At 52.8% G+C, this 17,713-nt stretch overlaps 9 protein-coding genes across 9 annotated transcripts; 3 read left to right on the forward strand and 6 right to left on the reverse strand.

Moving 5' to 3' along the window:
* Window positions 1–605: 605 nt before the first annotated feature.
* On the reverse strand, window positions 606–2,570 carry CTAM01_10891 (uncharacterized protein; the record flags this gene model as incomplete). Its single annotated transcript, XM_060526903.1, has 4 exons — window positions 606–780; window positions 841–1,040; window positions 1,103–2,433; window positions 2,531–2,570. 4 exons carry the CDS (start codon window positions 2,568–2,570, stop codon window positions 606–608), a joined length of 1,746 nt encoding a protein of 581 aa, XP_060378394.1.
* Window positions 2,571–4,550: 1,980 nt separating this feature from the next.
* On the forward strand, window positions 4,551–6,092 carry CTAM01_10892 (uncharacterized protein; the record flags this gene model as incomplete). Its single annotated transcript, XM_060526904.1, has 1 exon — window positions 4,551–6,092. The coding sequence occupies one exon, from the start codon at window positions 4,551–4,553 to the stop codon at window positions 6,090–6,092; it is 1,542 nt and encodes a 513-aa protein (XP_060378395.1).
* A 162-nt stretch (window positions 6,093–6,254) lies between these two features.
* Window positions 6,255–8,299, reverse strand: CTAM01_10893 (prolyl oligopeptidase; the record flags this gene model as incomplete). The annotated part of the gene is made up of 3 exons (XM_060526905.1): window positions 6,255–7,341; window positions 7,397–8,139; window positions 8,198–8,299. The coding sequence occupies 3 exons, from the start codon at window positions 8,297–8,299 to the stop codon at window positions 6,255–6,257; spliced, it is 1,932 nt and encodes a 643-aa protein (XP_060378396.1).
* Window positions 8,300–9,336: 1,037 nt separating this feature from the next.
* CTAM01_10894 (uncharacterized protein) lies at window positions 9,337–9,474 on the forward strand (the record flags this gene model as incomplete). Its single annotated transcript, XM_060526906.1, has 1 exon — window positions 9,337–9,474. The coding sequence occupies one exon, from the start codon at window positions 9,337–9,339 to the stop codon at window positions 9,472–9,474; it is 138 nt and encodes a 45-aa protein (XP_060378397.1).
* A 484-nt stretch (window positions 9,475–9,958) lies between these two features.
* CTAM01_10895 (uncharacterized protein) lies at window positions 9,959–10,207 on the reverse strand (the record flags this gene model as incomplete). The annotated part of the gene is made up of 2 exons (XM_060526907.1): window positions 9,959–10,087; window positions 10,139–10,207. The coding sequence occupies 2 exons, from the start codon at window positions 10,205–10,207 to the stop codon at window positions 9,959–9,961; spliced, it is 198 nt and encodes a 65-aa protein (XP_060378398.1).
* A 180-nt stretch (window positions 10,208–10,387) lies between these two features.
* Window positions 10,388–11,390, forward strand: CTAM01_10896 (uncharacterized protein; the record flags this gene model as incomplete). Its single annotated transcript, XM_060526908.1, has 3 exons — window positions 10,388–10,882; window positions 10,949–11,138; window positions 11,197–11,390. Coding segments are annotated over 3 exons (879 nt in total), but the record flags the coding sequence as incomplete, so codon positions are not given.
* Window positions 11,391–12,116: 726 nt separating this feature from the next.
* On the reverse strand, window positions 12,117–14,730 carry CTAM01_10897 (uncharacterized protein; the record flags this gene model as incomplete). The annotated part of the gene is made up of 2 exons (XM_060526909.1): window positions 12,117–14,503; window positions 14,574–14,730. 2 exons carry the CDS (start codon window positions 14,728–14,730, stop codon window positions 12,117–12,119), a joined length of 2,544 nt encoding a protein of 847 aa, XP_060378400.1.
* An 821-nt stretch (window positions 14,731–15,551) lies between these two features.
* On the reverse strand, window positions 15,552–15,867 carry CTAM01_10898 (40S ribosomal protein S22; the record flags this gene model as incomplete). Its single annotated transcript, XM_060526910.1, has 2 exons — window positions 15,552–15,741; window positions 15,812–15,867. The coding sequence occupies 2 exons, from the start codon at window positions 15,865–15,867 to the stop codon at window positions 15,552–15,554; spliced, it is 246 nt and encodes an 81-aa protein (XP_060378401.1).
* Window positions 15,868–16,196: 329 nt separating this feature from the next.
* Window positions 16,197–17,015, reverse strand: CTAM01_10899 (uncharacterized protein; the record flags this gene model as incomplete). The annotated part of the gene is made up of 1 exon (XM_060526911.1): window positions 16,197–17,015. One exon carries the CDS (start codon window positions 17,013–17,015, stop codon window positions 16,197–16,199), a length of 819 nt encoding a protein of 272 aa, XP_060378402.1.
* Window positions 17,016–17,713: the final 698 nt, after the last annotated feature.

Here is a 17,713-nt window from a genome sequence, read left to right on the forward strand (position 1 = left end):
AATTTTACAAATCAACTTTGAGAAGTGAAGAGTCTATTGAAATCTAGACCCCAGAGACTATGCTAGCCAAGGACTGATGCATGTCTCACCTTAATCCAGGAGACAAGGGAGTGGCCAAGGGGCCACCACGTCCATGGGATCGGTGTGACAGGGTCTCCAACAATTGAGTGCGATGGCTTCTGTGACTTCAGTGAAATGTTCACAGTCAAGTATTTTATATCACACATCGGTACATGTTCATCAACATTAGTAGCTCGCTTCAAACCGGTAACTAATCAATAGGTTCTTTAGTCCTTGTGGGACTAAATTGAATATCACCGACGCTGTAAGCCGAATTCTGTCAATCAATCACATACGAGGATTGCCGAGAAGATGCATGCTCTCTGATGCGCTTCGCATCGTAAGAACCTTTTGATCGCAGCCTAACATGAGTTTGTGAACATGACAACCCATGATTTTAAGTTGAAAAAGTTCGCTTGATTTGTTGCCTGTTTTACAACCTTCCAGGAAGTGATACGCAATCTCTCATCTCTTTTCCATCATAATCATCGCCCATCGCCCAAAGGATGTTACAAACTTGTTACACGTTCCTTATCAATTACAGTTCAGAGCCCCAGCAGACCTCCACCACCCTTGCCGCCACCACCACCACCAAGCAGGCCGCCGCCACCGTCCTTCCCATCACCACCTCCACCAAGCACACCTCCGAGAAGGCCGCCGCTGTTCTCCTGACCTCCGCCTCCGAGACCGCCGAGGACACCGCCGAGAAGGCCGCCAACACTGTGTCAAATTTAGTATGGCGAAAACATCGCGATAGAACAGGAGAGAATAATTGCTTACCCATCGCCGACGCCGCCAACAACCTCACCGACACCGCCGAGGACATCACCCTTGCCAAGTCTACCGACGCCCTTGCCCAAGCCTCCGGTGATACCAGTGACCGCGTCGCCGGTGCCCTTGCCGACTCCGCCGACAATGCCACCGACCGGTCCGCCAACTGTGGCACCAACACCTCCGAGCGTACCGCCGACAGTGTCACCCTGGAAACATGTTAATATCAAGGTATCCCACGTAGCCATTCGAGTACTGGATGATGACGCACCAATCCCTTGCCAACACCTCCAACAGTATCTCCAACTCCACCGGTGACACCGCCGACGGTGCCCATCAAGTCTCCACGGCCGAGAGCACCAGTAGTGTCGCCCAACGTCTTGTTCAAGCCACCAGTAGCGGCACCCAAAGTGTTGCCAACGCCGCTGGTAGCACCCCCAACAGTCTTGCCAAGGCCGTCAGTGGCGCCCTGAACACCTCTTCCGAGGGGTCCTCCGACGGTACCACCGACCTGCTTACCGAGGCCGCTGGTGACGCCACCGACGGTTCTACCAAGGCCGTCAACAGTGCCGCCAGCCGCCTTGCCGACGCCATCGACAACGCCACCGGCAGTCCGTCCGACTCCGCCAACGGTCCGGCCGGCAGTTCCAACGACTCCACCGGCAGTCTTGCCGACGCCTCCGACGGTCTTACCGACGGTATCCGTAACCTGGCCCACAGGACCTCCTGCCTGAGCCTTCTTCGCTGCGCGACGAGCCTCAATCTCATTCGTGGGAGTGAGGGCGCTAGGGTGGTACTGCTTCTCCTTCTTTGGCGTAGCAGCCTTGGCCTTCCGGGCCTCGTGCTCTGCGGTAGGTACAAGAGCGCCAGGGGCGTAGACCTTCTCCTTCTTCGCGACCTTGGCAGGGCTAGTGGTAGCGGCAGGGACGTTCCTGACAGCAGGTGCGGGAATAGGAGCGGCCTGCTTCTTGACGGGCGCGGCCTTGGGTACTGTGACGGGAGCCCTGGGTACAGCCTGTGGTGCCGCGGCGACTGCGGGCTTCTTCTTGGGCAGGTTGTCTTCGTGAGTCCGTGCTGCTGCTGCTTCCTTCCTGGCCGCTTCCTTTGCGGCCGCGGCCTTGCGAGCTTGGATTCTCTTCACGATATCTGAGCCAGTCGTCTCTGTGTACTGAGTTGTCTTCTTCTCCTGCATCTTCTTGACAAGATCTGCGCCACTGCTGCCGCTGGCAGCCTTGCTAGCAGTGTGCGATGCTGACTTGGCCGTCTTTGAAGCATGGTCGGCTGTCTTGTGTGCGGATGATGAAGCGGTCTTGGATGCGTGATCCGCGGTTCTGTGAGCGGAGGATGTGGCTGGTTTCGATGCAGACGATGCAGTCTTGGAAGCTGATGCTGCAGGCTTTGAGGCCGATGATGTGGGCTTCTGTGTGGAGGAAGAGACCTTCTTTGTTACCGGCGTCGTGGTAGCGTGGTCTTTGGTCGATACATTGTCCTTAGCGGCGGCTGTGGCTGAGGAGATCTTCTTTGGCGTCACTTGCGATTTCCGTTCGTCGACCTTAGCGGCCGTTGCCTTTTTGGCGGAGGAGACCTTGTGGGGAGTTGCGGCTGGTGGGACGAGTCGTGTTAGTGACGGATGCAACCTCACAACTCTTCGAGTTGGCCATCTAATACCTGGGTGAGGTGATTTGCAGGGCTGACTAACCTTCCACAGAAGCACTGTGGTTCTTTACTGATGATGGCATGATGGAATGATATGTGGTACTATAGGAAAACTCTGTGTTTCGGGTTCGCGATAGTCTGACGAGTTTTGTTTTCACAGAGTGAGTTGCCTCGAGTTGGCTTGTTGAAGGTTGTTCTTTCTGGTGTGGCTGATGCTCTATATACACTGCGAAGCTCCGTAGCAGCTTCTGGGGATGACGTAGATGGAAAAGGATGAGGAGGGTGGTGTGAGCTGACGTGCGTCCACCGTCTGTGACGTCGAGTCTGGGGTTGTCCCGGGGGTTTGATAGGCCTAGATTGACCATCCATTATGCGAGACACCAATCGACCCCAGAAACACCCGCCACACTTCTGAGCACCACATGCACCGCCGACGCACGATGAGGGAGGGATAGCGAGGGAAACATAGCCAAACATGCAGCTTTTCTTTCTCGACATTTCTTCCCGAGTCCCCCAAATTGCCCTCCCCCAGTCACCGCTCGCAGTGGACAGCTGAGATGATGCTCGGTTATGACATACCCTTGGTTGGATTCCCTGCTTTCTGGACGCGGTTGATCGCATCGACACGAGCTAGAGGATGCGTGAACCGGACGAATCAGAGCCTCGAGACTGATAAACTCTCCCTCCCTTAGCCTGGACTGCGAAACATGGCTTTTGTGAGGAGATCAAGGAGCACGGTTGCGCTGCCTTGTCTCGAAGTGACGCCTACGAGCAGCCCGTCGGCGTGAGAGACGGGGAGTTGAGGAGTTGCGTTGGTGCTTTGTTCTTTTCATCCGATTGATCCTACGCCCCTCCTACTGGTTGTGGCTTAGCTTACAGCAGCTCTTACTGGGATGTCATCGCGGCTCGCATGCTCGATATCCACAAGCGAGGTCTCGAGCGTTATCGTGTCGACATTGTGGATCGAGAATTGTGGTCTAGGACTTGTCAGTTGCGGAGTAAGACTGCTTGATATCAGCGGACAGAAATTCTGCTTAGTCTCGGTGAAGTCGGAGGGGAGAGGAGAACGTTTGACTTTTTTTCTTCTGCATGGAGCGAGAGCCATGTTTGCCTCCTTGGATCCATTATTCTTAGGGTGGCGGATTCGGCTGTTGGAGCTAGTGGTCTTGGTCTATCCCACACGATCGCGATTCAGCGCCCGTCTGGTGGCGACCGTTGACAATGAGGGGTTTGGATGAGGTGAGCGATTTCCTTCGAGGACAGGACGAACTCCTAATGATAATGGCGAGCTACATCAATCATCTCAATCACAGATCCGGATTGCTAGCACGCTGGTCTGAAATGCAAAATTCAGCTGTTGCCAACTGCCTTATTAGACCTGGATGTATGAATGTTTACTTTGCGACTCTTTCGTTTCGCCTGCATCCCGTCGCTGCTCTCCCAAATTATCCAGTAAGCGAAGAATATGCCTCTGACATGGAGCCACAACAAGGCAGATCTTTCAGCATACACGGGCTTCCTTCAAAGAATTTTCCTCGCCTTTATTCCACTGTAGTGTCTTGGGCAGCTTGTCACGAGGAACATTTCCTTGCAGGCTTTCTTACTGAACAGTCCCTATCGGAACAAACGAAAATCTATTTCGTCCACGTCCTGCAAGAATGTACTCGAAGTCTGCTTAAAAAACAACCCGTGCTCATTCAAAAGGCGAGTCGGGTACCACTTTCAAAGATTCTTTGATCTTGACCGAAGAACTACGCATACAAGGCATTGTTCATCCAATAAACCGCGAACATCCCAAAGACTGCTTTAGATGCTGCAAGTAAAGACGAAATCCATGGCAACTGTTCTTCATCATTGTCTTTTGTCAGCTCGTCTCGCAGACTGAGCGTTATTGTAATGAATCCTAGATAGAAAAGGAAGGTGCCGGCTACTTGCGAACTCAATGAAACAGATGACTATCAAGCACTTTACATCTACACAACACACAAAACAAACTCACAAATACACGACTTCAGTCCCAAGAAACCATCCACTGTCCTCCGACCAAGCCTCGACAGACTATCATGACGAATTCTCCCAACAAGCTGGACAACAGAGGTAAAATCTCGCCAGCCATGTCCGCCCTTACTCTTAACATTCGTCCTACGCCTGGAAAATATATTCAACCTCGGAAGGGACTCTTCTGCCTCGGTCAGCTCCCAGTTGACATCCGCTACCTCATCTATGAGTTCATACTCGTAGAACCCAAGAGAAGGGACATCGAACACAAATCTGACTGCTTCTGGCATTCCGATCGTCTTAGACTACTAGAGCCCCCCGCTTTCCTGCTCAAAGACATCGTAATTTCAGAGGAGCCTCACCGGCTTATGTGGGATCTAGATGGTTATTACTGGCCTGGGAGTACCATGTGCCGCTGCGATCAGCGCAAGGGACTCGGGCTACTGTTGACCAACAGACAGGTGCACGCCGAAGCAGCGCCCCTCTTCTGGTCCCAAAACAACTTCAGTTTTCTCAGCGGCCACGAGGCCATCACGGCCCTGAACCATCTTGTCCGGCCAGAATATCGAGACCTCATCTCTTCCATCACTGTGTTGAGTGCTGACCAGCGCGGTACACCTTGCAATGTCCGGTTCGCCAGTGATACGACACAGGGATGTGGCCCGGTGCCATGGGACTCATTCTGGCTGACGATGATAAGGTGCCGAAACCTGAAGGCGATCGAGGTCCCCACTGTTGCTTTGGAAACCTGCCCCGATGGGTTCCATCAACTTGCGACAAAGAAACCCGCGCTGAATACAAACCTCGTCGACCTCATTCCGTTTCGCAAGTGGGAGGATAATCTCTTTTCATACCCCGCCGGCACGCATCTTGAAGAGTGTTATGACCACAAGCATGATATCATTTACGCCGAGACTTCGTCCAGACTGCCAACTGTTCAGGAGTTGAGAAGCTCTGGCGAGGAGCCTTGCATCGACATTTGGAAGACGCGCGCCAGAGAAAGCAAGAACCTCCTTCGTCGCACTCGCGAGGTCATCATAGAGACGTGCTTGCGCAATTTTGACGAGCAACATAACTACCAGTGGCGTCTCCGCCCCATAATTGACAGCAAGGAAACTAGATTTGTCCGTGTCGATTTGGGTGAAAGTATATACTCCTCTGTCAAGTTCTACGGCCTTCCCGCATCCCTCAAAGAAGCACGGCAACTTGCTTGGAAAGAGCACCTTGAGGACGAAGAATTCAAAAAGTTGAAAGGTATGTACCCCAGTCACCACGAATCGAAGATGTGGCACCGATGGTTCAGGGAAGTCGTAGAGGAGGAAGGGTTGACTGAGGAGGAGGGTGCCGAGCTGAGGCTTACTGGGTATTATTACACTGTGTCTGACGACGCTGAGACGGCTAACATCGAGCCGCCTCATACTCAGCCGAAAATCGACCTTTCTCACCTACGTGGTCCAACCAATCCCCGAAGGGCGAACAGGGGTATTCTCTGGTTTAAGAGAACAACCGCAAGTTATGATGCTGAGCAGAGGCGCAAGGAGAAGAAGAGAGATCTTGAGATGATCTGCAGAGAGTCACTCGATGACGACGATGACGACTGGTATTAGTCCTCAGGTCTTTTGCCAGCTTTATGCATGCGAGAAGAGTTTTGCTTACTCCCAACAAGTTTAAGAATTAATAGACTTATGCTGCGTCCGGTTTTATCCTCATTTTAAGTGAATGGAATATGGCATCGAAGCTTGATAAGAAGTGCCTTCTCCCAATGTTTATCAGAGCAGGTATGATCTCCACCAAGTCTCCTCTTCCTCTAGCCAAAGGCGAGGGCTTCCAGGCATACCAAACATGTGGCCCTCGCCCTGAACCTCCCTGATTCTCACATCCCCTCCCTTATCCTTGACAGCTTTGTAGATGAGCCGGGCTTGCTCGATCGGCACCACGGTATCCGCGACGCCATGAAGGAGGAACAGCGGAGCCCCAATCTTTTCGGCGTGGTAGAGGGGGCTTCGCTCACGATATCTTTCCTCCTTTTGTTCGTCTGTCATGCCCGGATCCAGAACAAGCGCGCCCATGTACTCGGACTCTAGCTTATGCGTGGACTCGTCCAGCTTCTTGACGTCACTCACACCACAGACGCAGAATCCGGCGTCAAAGGTTGTGGGATGGCGGACCAGGGCCTGGAGGACGTTGTAGCCTCCAGCGCTGGCACCGACGATGCCCACCTTGGCGACTCTGCCTGCTTCAACCAAGTGCCTGGCGACTTCAGCTGCGTCGTCGGCGTCGACGATGCCCCATTTTCCAAAGAGTGCCTCGCGATACTCTCTGCCGTGGCCGGTCGAGCCCGTGTAATTCAACGCGAGATAGGCATAGCCACGTGCAGTAAAATACTGAGTTCGCAGCTTGAGACCAGAGCCGGTGTAGCCTGTTGGCCCGCCATGCGAGGAGATGACTAAGGGAGGTATCGCGCCGTCCGGGCCGATGAACTTGGGGTTCTTTGGCATCCACAGGGTGCTGTAGATTGTGCGAGATGGTTTCCCCTTCGACTCGAACTTCACAAGCTCCGGCTTTGAAAATAGTGCATCGTCCAGCTTTTCGTCTGTGGTTCCTCGAAGAATCGTTGTGTTTCCACTGATAATATCGATATTGTACAAAGCAGATGGAGAGCCGGCCTCATCCGCAACAAGGAGCAAAGATCTGTCGTCCAGGCGAGCCATCGCGTCGTTGACAATGCCGCAAATGCCAGATGATCCGATGGGTTTCCAATCCTTATTCTCAAGGTCAATGAGGATGAGCTGGGCCTCGCCGAAAGTTATCGCTGCCGCAGCCACGTAACGTTCCGAAAGTGGTGCGTACGTTTGACTATGGCGATGTTAGTAATACGTCGTGCAACTTGGAAGCTTTCGTGTCTACCAACCTTCCCTGATACCATCTGATCTCTCCGATCTCAGCATTATCCAGTCCGCTCAACTTGACTTGTGTAGGCTTTTCGGCGCCAGGAGCTAGACGGAACAGTCTCCGGAACCCATCAACCTCAATGCCGAGGAACAAACTTCCGTCCGGGCCCCATCGAGGCTCAGCAGCGCCATCTTGGTTATTGCCAGCAAGCAAGACCGCGTTCTCGACTTTCGCTTCTGACGTCCAATCCGCAACGAAGATCTTGGCGGATGCGAATGGAAGATTGGGTTGATCCCACTCCATCCAGGTAAGCTTCTTCCCGTCAGCACTGAACTGAGGAGTGTAGTAAAAGTCAGCGCCCTCGACAACGCGCTTGACTTCGCCGGTGTCTACATGAATAGCGACGACGTAATTCCGAATCTCGTGAGGCGTGTTGATGGTGTGATCCTCTTGGTTCGCCAAGACCCAGGGGTTCGTGGGGTTGGCGCTGAAGTTGGAATATCGCAGCTTTGAGTCGCCAGTCAGATCAACGACTTTGCCAGTGTCGACATCGAGTGATTTGACGGTATTGTCACGGTTGGAGAAGATGATGCGACCATCCGCGGCGACGTCGTAAGTAGAGCCACCGTATTCGTAAACTGTGTTGCCGGCGCTGTAGGGTGCTGGTAAGAGATCCTTGAGGCCACCGTTCTTGGTAATCTCAACGAAAACCTTACGTCCATCATCCTTCGACTCAATGAAGTACGCCCGTCCCGATTGACGCTTTGCATCAATCAGTAAATGCACTTCGATTGGTCGTCACGTCTACCAGATCACTTACATGGACTCGAGGCGATGATACAGACCAGCTCTTGGAGGTCACAGTATCGACAGTGATTGGGCTCTCCCAATCGCCATACCGGGCCACTCGTTTAGTTACCATGACGCAGATAATTCGCAAGAAGGTAATTGTGCGATCTTGGATGGTGGGAAAGATACTCGAAAGCCGTCGTGGAAGAACGCGGCCACATGTGAGTCACCAGTCGTCGTTGGAGGGGTTGAAGATGATGCTTACGTGAAGTGAGAGTTGCACGACCGAGATAGGCAGGAGACATGTGCCGGGTTTGCCGGTAGCGAACTTCGGTGAAGCCCCGCTTTTGAGCCGATGTTGGCCGTGCTGTCCATCCGACAGTGGGGGAAGCTTGCCGTGGGTATCGGCATTGCTGTCCGGGATGCTCTTGAGCGGCTTAGCCAACCCGAAGCATTTGATTGAGAAAGTGTCGCAGCCTCAACATGAATGAGAAGCTCTGTGTTGTGCTTCATCATTATTGACACTGTATTCTAAGAGGCAGCCATTGCAACCAAACCATACTGCCTACTCTATCTAAAAGTTGCAAGATCTAATCTCACCAAGCGGCCAAGGTCTTTACTTGAGCCTCATCCTTGAGGGTATGTACTAACTCAAACATTCTTATCGAGTAGAGATCATAGCTGAATATTTTCACCCGTCTTCAGGCTAAAAATACAGCCTCAAGTCGGATTTCAAGGTCAATCGTTGAAACCATTGCTTAATCGCAGATGACCACCGACGTCAAGCTTGGACGAAGACCGATCCGGCCGAAACCTTAGCCGCACAAGTGACCGTAGCTCTCCAATCGCCGGGATATTGCCAGAATCGAAGGCCGAGTCAAAATGGGCTGATTGCCAAGGCGAACTAAATGCCGTTCGAGAGAGAAATGCTCCCGACTCATCCTCCAACGTTTTCCAGATTCCAAAAAAACTCGTCTCAATTACCCGACTAATTCCTTCTTCAGTGACTTGTGTAATCGGTCCTCAAAGCAAGCCCAGCTGCTCCAATTCTCGCCTCGGGCACAAGAAGCTTTTACCAAGATTACCAAGCGCACAAAAGAGAAGGAATTCTCGATCCAAGAGTTGATCAGAACCAGGGGGGTTCCGGTTGCGCAAACCTGAACCAGCTCCATGGCGCCATCCAACGCCCGCGTTTCAGTCTGGTGCAAGTTGAGCCGGCGCGGCAACTCGCGCAAGCATCGCAGCACCGCAAGCGCTACGGTGAACGGAGCAACTGGTCGCATGAGCGCTATCCGCCGGCCTGGGTAGAGTTGCTGTTGGCCTGTTCTGGTGCTGGACACCCTGGCAGTTGGGGGCCAGGACAGGGGGTCCGTTGGTCTTTCAGCGTGCTGATTCGACCAAAGGATCGCTCACGTTTGAGAGTCTAAGTTTAGCCTACGACAGCTGTCATCTGAGACTTGGTGAAGGGGTTCGGATTCTACCCCTTCAAAATCAGCCGAAATTCAGGATCGTTAGGGGACAGTTCAGAAAGGGCGGTAGTAAAGCAAGGGTTTGTGGTGGCTAGTGTCGACTAACAACGGCGAAATTCTAGCGCTGTTTATGGGAATCAGACGAACATCAGAGGATCGCAACCTTAGTCTTTGTAGCATCTCCATTCTGCCACGATCAAGATAACTCGTAACTCATCTCTAATGGAACGGTTCTGGAACAATCCGACTTCAACATCAACTCGTACTTTTGCAATATGGCTTCGTCGTTGGTTCCAGTGGTCGATGCTTCTGCCCCGCATGAGTTACCACCCGAAAACGACAAGTAGAGACGAGTTCCCACACCGCCAAGCAGCGCCAATGCCGGAGCTCAACGACAAACTGGCATGACCAGCCGCCCGCCGTTGCGCAGCACGCAAGGTGACAAACCCCCCAAATTACCGCATTTGTTCATCATGAGGCTCTCGAGATGCACCTTGGCGCACCTTGGCGGCGCGGATGGTGGGGGAGGACTCGTCTACTTGCGCATCCTTGCGGTCTTGTGTGGGTTTCATGATGCCGTCCTTCTTGGCGAGTCGGCGGCCCTCACAACCAAACCCCGCGCATGTCTGCCGTAGACGAGAGAATCTTATCAGCTAAATCAGTTCGTCTAGGCATATAAGCTCTTTGAGTACCTAGATGCCGCCCACCGGCGTTCATCGTGATGGTTGCGCTCTTTTCTGTTCCCATTCCAGTATACTTCACTTCTCACCAACTCTTCTTCTCCGCGGCAAGCCCGCTATTACGAGTCAACCGCGTTGATCTCTTTCACAGTCTATCCTTTCACTCTGATATTAATTCACTTTTTTTCGTTTTCGGTTTTCAAAATGAGGCTCTCAACACTTGCCACGATCTCATGCCAACTCCTCCTGGCAGCGTCACTGCCAATCTCGACTACTGAAATATCCTCCCGAAACAACGGTATCGCACAAGCCTCTACGGATTCCAGTCTCGCAGACCGAAGCATCGCACAAAGCGCCGCGACAACTCCCTCAAAAGCCACCGAAAAAGAAGCTGCCGCAGGCGAGGCAGGCACAGCCGAAGGAGGTGCAGCCGGAGGAGCAGAAGGCGGGGCTGCTGGCGGCGAGGAGGCAAAGGATCCCAACGAAAAGGAGATTGAAGGGCAATTTATCGTTCCCGTGCGGTTAGGCGGCGCGAATGTTAAGCAAGATGTTCTCTTTCCTCCTGCAGTAAGTCTCAGACTCTCATCAAAGGGTATCTCAAGACGCAAAATATCTGATGCTCATTACTCGCAGAAAAATGGACGTTTCGAGGTCGAGTTCCAGAACGCAGTCGGTCGAACCCTCACCGTAACAGAAAACAGGTCTCCTGCGCCGCCTCCCGCGGGCTTCACCGCTATTGAGGCGGTGTCGTACAAAGTCAGCCTCGCGGAAGGCGCACAGGGTGTGACTCTCTCAAAGATTGATTACATTCTCAACCCAGGAAGTGAGTCAGGCTCTTGAGTCCTGCTCGACTGGTAGTGGTGGGCTAACATGAGATGTAGATACCCTCGATATCAGCAAGGGACAAGTAGGCCGCCTCTTCCCGGAACTCAACGCCTTCATCATCGACCCGGCTCTCGGTGAACTCGAATTCGAAGCCGAGGAGAATGAGTTGACCTTGAAGGTTGCCAACATGAATGGAGAGTTCGCCTTCTTCCTCCCGCAGGCTGGTGCTGCTGCCGGTGCGGCTGCATAGGGATAGGACCTGGCTCCTGACTTGGAAAGCTCATCCGCAAGGGTATGGCTTGCGATGAGGTCGTATGCGTGTTGGTGCCGCGGAGTAGCGGCCATGTTGTGATAGAAAGAAGCGACGGGAGTGAAGCAAGCCGAGCACACACTGTAACTCATTCATCCTGTAACAGATATTCGTTGACGAATAGTTCAAGTTCTCTTTGTATATTATCAGTAGTCTCAGGATTACTCCTTTTTCTCAAAAGCCGTCGAGGATAATACCCCTACACCAGATTCATATCCTGTACAATCCTATCTGTCTTGGACAGTATGATGCTCACAAACATCTGATGGCCCTTTGACACATTCACGTCGGAGGCCGCAAACACTATAATTTGGCCATGAATCCTTGGTAAGAACATAGATGTTGGCAACGTAGGACCTTCTTGCCCAAGCCAAGGGCTGAGTCGAGACTTTGAGAGTCACGGGCAATCCAGTTTTGGTTCTAAAGAGCGAGTCAGTACATCCCACATGGTCAATGACACGAGACCTAGCATCCGCAACATACATCCATCATCAGCTTCGTCGCTGCTCAGGCGCCATTGCGCTTCGACGCGACACTGGCGAGTCTTACGGAGGCTCTTCCCGCGCCTGACGCATACAGCACTCGTCTCTCATCTTGCGTGCTGGCAAAGCCTTCTTCGGGACCATCCCCATCACCGAGAAGCTCATCGGAATTGCAAGACCACGTTCATACTAACATCTCGCGGCAAAGTTTGAGCCTTTCACTGGCCTCCCTGAGGAGCTCCGAGTGCGACTGCTTAAAGCTTGTCTCGAGCAGGTCCAATAGTTCCGGCAACCTCTCGTTAAGGTCCCTCGTGGCCTCTTCGTTCAACTCTTCCAAATTCGAGAAGTAGGCCAGGTAACGAGCAATTTCGCTATACCTTCCCAGGGGCGTATTCCTGTTGGGGATGCCCAGAGCCTGTACAAAAGACCATATTGTCAAGACCGCATAGTACATGATCCACGGCCGATGAGGATCCGGCTCGCTGCGGCAGGAGTAGTAAACAGAAACCGGTTCAGGCAAAGCGCCGAAGCTACTCGTCCGCCGTTTTGGGTTTTTGTGGTCTACAAGAACCCGGTAGAGTAGTCTGAAAGCATGCAGAACGGCATGTCGAGTGGATGGTGCATTCGACCAGGTCCTCATTCTTGCAACAGCATTGGCATGATCGCGAGTTGAGACTTTGCGACCGACCAATCGTTTTGCGCCGGCATATACCTGACAATCGACGATGTCAACGTGAAGACTGATATGGGCTAGGTGGTAGAGAACAGCGGCCGAGTGGATGGGCCCATTGGAGCTTGATGGCTGTCCTAGCCCTTCGGAAAGATCGTTCGCACCAACAGCGCTGTCAAAGGACTCTTTCCACTCGTCGAAAGCGCGGAAAAGTATCTTTTTCCAGCTGTCGTGGGTTTCCGTGCTGGGTGTGCGCAGGTCAAGCCACTTGAGGTGAGACTCTCGACGGGACAGATGCCATCCCACACTGAGCAGCCCCGACATGATAATCATGCGTCCAAAAGTGTGTGTCTTGACTTCCTGCCCGTGTAAAGCACTTTTCAATCCATCGAGGAAGGATACCTGCTTGATGCCGTACATTCTGTAGTTCCCGTCGAGTTGTCGGAAGACATTCGGGGTCGCGGCTGTCCACAAGCCATCGTCGCATGGTAGAGGAAGTCGTATCTCGTGCGGAGCCATATCGGCGTTGTGGCCGAACATGGCTGCATGGACAGTGTCCATCATGAAGGCCGCGAAAACGACGCGATGCATGGATTCGCTCTCGGCCCATCGAATCCACCATGTTCTTGAGTCTGAAGAGGGTCCTTCGTTTAGCGCCGGGGCTTCTTCCTCTGGGGGCGTTTCGCTTCCTGCTCGTCCAATTAGAGGGCTTCCCCTCCTAAGAAGATTCAACAGAGCCGAGTGATATATATGCGATCTCTCGTGCATGCGTCTGGAAGAGAATATCTTCTCGTAGAACTCGAGCAACAGCATTGCTTGAGCTATGGACAGGCCCACCGGCGCCGAAGCTTCCTCGTGAGTGAGAATTTCCCATCGGCTGCTGGGAATAATCACGTCTGCCAGCCCCCCGTACGGTTCCAAGTTGCCAGTTGAGTCTCTGCTGCTCAATGACACAGCTCCCAAAGCAATCATCACGAGTAGCAAGAAGATGGAGCAGCGGTTCGAAGAAAATGTTGGCTGATGAACGATCGGCAAGCGTGGCGAGATCCTCTTCCAATATTCTTGTAAACAATCTCTCATCATCTCGAGACTCAGAGCAGGTAAGTCTCCGTTGCTCTCCTGTACAAGACTGACTATACGCGGTTCGTACTTGGGCTGCTTGTGTCGGAAGACCTTCAACCACCTCAGGACCTCCTGCCGCCGGTGCTCACTGATGAGTTCGTCACTAACTTCAACTTGCCGAGGTGGCGTCGGATCAAGCTGTGAACGACTCGTCAGTGACTCGTAGTCATAGGGTATGTTGTTGTTGAAAGTTGATTCAAGGCCACCTTCGAGGAAGGGAAGGTTGGCGACTCCATTAAAGTCGCTGAAGCTTGCTTGAGAGTCAAATAGCCATACGGCAAAGTTCTCTCGCGAAAGTGCCTCGTCGGGCTGGAATCCTCTCGGGTCAAACGACGGCATAAGAGGCGGTGCCTCGGGGAGGGTCATCTGATCGCGTCCGTAGTAAGCGGGCTTCGGTCGCATCATCTCGACAGCCATATCATCGATGGACGGCCATGTGGTAGGTTGGCTAATCCTATTGACATGCTGAGCAAGGGACGGGTTTGATGCACCCGTTGTCGGCGTGGGCGTAGCAGAGTCGGGAGTAAGCAGGATGGCGGCATCATGAGGACCGCTTGTTGAAGGCTGAGGAAATGCTGGCCGTGGTGGTGCGCCTGAAGTCGGAGATGACACAGCCGGGCCGGATTGGTTGCCAGATGCGGCAGAGGCGAAGCTGGGCGCGCGATTTCGAGGGATGTACGATGATGAGTGACGCTTCTTGTGACGCGACAGCAGATCAAGGCGGACAAACTTCTGATCGCAACCAGGGATATCGCAAATGAAGATTTCTTTGGGATTGTCTATGGAGAGGCGTCAGGCCGCACCTTGTGACATTACGAGGGCTGCGACTGGACAGGGGAGTTGACTCACGGTTCAACTGGTGCCTCTGGAGATGCTCTGCTCTCGAGTATAACTTGTCGCAACCCGGGTGTTCGCAGACGAACCGCCGAGGAGCCCCTCTGCGACTTGCACGCTTGTAGTTGGCTGCAGCACCACCAGGCTGGCCGGGAGATGGATGGCTCGCCATCGGCAACGGTCATGAGAGCATCGTCAAGAGAGACGCTTGATCCTTAAGCGTAGCTCGTATTTATGGTTTGCTGAGCCCGTATGTACCTTTCTAGGTGGTGATACTCTCATAAGCAAGGGGTGCGGGTACGTTGTGGCACGCCAAGCAAGTTGTGCAGAGCGAGCTGAAGATATTCGCGACAGCCGGTGAGATGGAGACGAGAGGTGGGCGCAAGATGAGATGGAATTGGAGATTGGCAGAGTTGCGCCTCAGGTGTCTGGCATACCGCGGGGGATGGGCGCGTTGAGCTGCTCCTCCCCCAAAAATGCCCCCCTTCCCCACACATCTCAAGCGGAAATGGGGAAGGCGCAACTCGAGATGAGTGGACCCCCCACGCCTGCACGGTGTTGCGCGGCTCTTATCGATAAGGGTACCATAGAAGGTCCACTTGTATATGGAAGGACCCAATGAGAGAATGCCTGCAAGTCATTCACTTACCTAATCAAGTATCGCGATCATTTTCGTCAAAATCCGCTTGGAAATGGAATACGCCATGCCAACCCTGCATCTGATCCAAGGACATCGTGGATCAAGTGATTTGCTCCCGCTCCGCTGGATTAAGCAAGAATTGCGTTCAGGTTATCAAGGGATGTCACGATGGGATGCCTCAAAGAAGAGTATTTCTGTCAATGCAATGGTCTTGCTACTGAGTTTTCTGTTGAGTTTTCCTCATCGAGGAGCTCTCTAGAGTTCCTTGAACAAGTTCTCCGATATGCCAAATGCTAAACCCCTCTCACAATGCCTAGGCTCCGTATACGACATGTTTCAATGTCTGGGAGTGTCTAGTAAAAGTACCCAAGGATCTTGCCCGAGGTGTTCTTTCTGCGAGCCTGGTGGTGATCCATGATACCGGCGGACGTGGTGAGCACGACATGGCCGAACTGGCGGGCAGGCAGAAGTCGGACACCCCATTTCTCCAGGTCTCCCAGTCGGACGTTGAAATGAGGGCTGATGACGCCACATTTGTTCAAGCTGAAAAGGGTCACAGTGGTTCGCAGAACAGGTAGGAGACATTGATGACGAACTGGCCGTTGAGTTAAACGACAATTTTGCCGCCTCGGTGTATATCGACTTCCTCGAAGTCAGACACGTAGCCATGCTGCTGCATAAGCTGGAGGAACTTGACGATGACCTTGGAGGAAGGGCGAAGCACCACTTGGCGCTTGCGCGGACTATCTTAGACCTGTGTGAAGTTGTAGCTCCAAGCTTCGGCTCGTCTGCGTTGATATAGCTTCAATTACAACAGAACGAAAAAAGACTCCAAAGGCAGTGGCTCTATAACATCGGATTTGTCATTGGCTCATTTCAAACTACCTCACTGCCGTTGTCGATCGAAGTCGTTGATGTGGAAGGAGGTTGACCTTGTCCCACTAGACAGAAGCTAAGATAACGAAACCAACGTCAGAGTAACTCGGGAGTCCACGAATCTATCCGTTGCGAATCCGTTTGGCAATCTTCTCCAGGGCCACATTCTCCTTTTCGAGCTTCTTATGATCCGCCCTATGGCTCTCGGCAGCAGGCCCAACCACCTCCAACAACCTTATGCTTGGCATCCCGAGATAGCCCCTGGGCGTCCCAGGCCGCCTATCAAGCCTCCCGTTCCTCATCGCAATGTTGTCGTCGGTGTACTTCCTTAGCCGCTCCGGAAGGACCTCCTCGCCCCTTGTCTGGTGCTCCAGTACCTTGATCAAGTCCACAAACACAACCTTAGAGGGCAATTTGACCTTGAACAACTCCAGCGCGGCCATGGTCTCCCGAAGATCGTAGCTCACAACGCACACCGTCGCGTACGCCGGACCACCCAGCGCATCAAACGTCTCTTGAGCCTTGGCCGTCGCCTTTTCCTCGTAGAGCTCAAACGTCTCATGCGCAGCGGCAGCGTTGTACCACGACCACGGCTTTGGCTGGAGGCTCTTATTGACTTTCGACTTCTCTAGCATGCGAATTGTCCTGGTGCTGCAATGTTTCTTGAAGGCGTCGTGCTTCTTGTCATCCAGAGGTAAGGATCGCCATATAGGCTTGCCCGCCGGTGACATGACATTTATCTCTATCGCTCTGGAATTGCGTTGGTCGGCGTACTGGTATCTGTCTGATAGCTCGCAGGCTACGATGACGATCTGGTCGCCTGCCCAGCAATCCGCCAGGGTCTCGTTTTCGTTGGCGCAGTCTTCGAAGCGACGGAGCTCGCTTTCATTGAAGAGGCGTGGCTTTTGAGCGATGTTGCGGGGAGATGTTCCCGGCGCCATGGGAGTGGAGGATGGACAAGATGATTGGCAGTCGAAGTCGGGAAACTTTGTTCCTTGACGAATTACTTGGCATTTGTGCGAGGAACAGGACAGGACTTCCCTTGCACAGTATATGTAGCACCATTTGCATATACAGACACGAGCTAACATCTAGTTGACTCAATATTGGAGACTCCCTGCCGAAATACGAGGTGGCGGCGTGGGCACTTACTCAGCCCCAACGTGACTCTTACGCCGACGGGTTATGTGATACTCAATAGCACTTGTAAATTAAGCGCACAGACATATAACAAATAGAGCAGACTTATGCCGGACGATCTGATGGTATTGTCATTGAATACTTGGCAACATACCTTAATTGCTGCGATCGCTAGAATCATGAGAAAGAACTTGCTAGAGCTCTCTTTCATGGTAATTACGACCCATGCTAAATATGAGCCCAAATCCCGGAATATCACTCGCTTCAAAACTGGAAGGAAGGACCCGAAAAGAAGGCAGTTTGATCCAGGGAGTTGTTCTGGTTGCCTACTACACCAGAGTCTAGATTGTGGTCAGCAGATCGGAAAGAGACTTGAGAAGAAATCCGGATAGAATAGGCGTAGGCATAATAGGAAGCCACTGAATTTAATCACATAGAGACGACAGGTTCTCTATGGAGCATCCTGCGTCTTTGTGGTTTGCTCCTTGCAGCCGAAGAC

The sequence above is a fragment of the Colletotrichum tamarilloi genome (assembly GCF_030869305.1).
Source record: "Colletotrichum tamarilloi strain Tom-12 chromosome Unknown Scaffold_54.1, whole genome shotgun sequence".
Taxonomy (NCBI): Eukaryota; Fungi; Ascomycota; class Sordariomycetes; order Glomerellales; family Glomerellaceae; genus Colletotrichum; species Colletotrichum tamarilloi.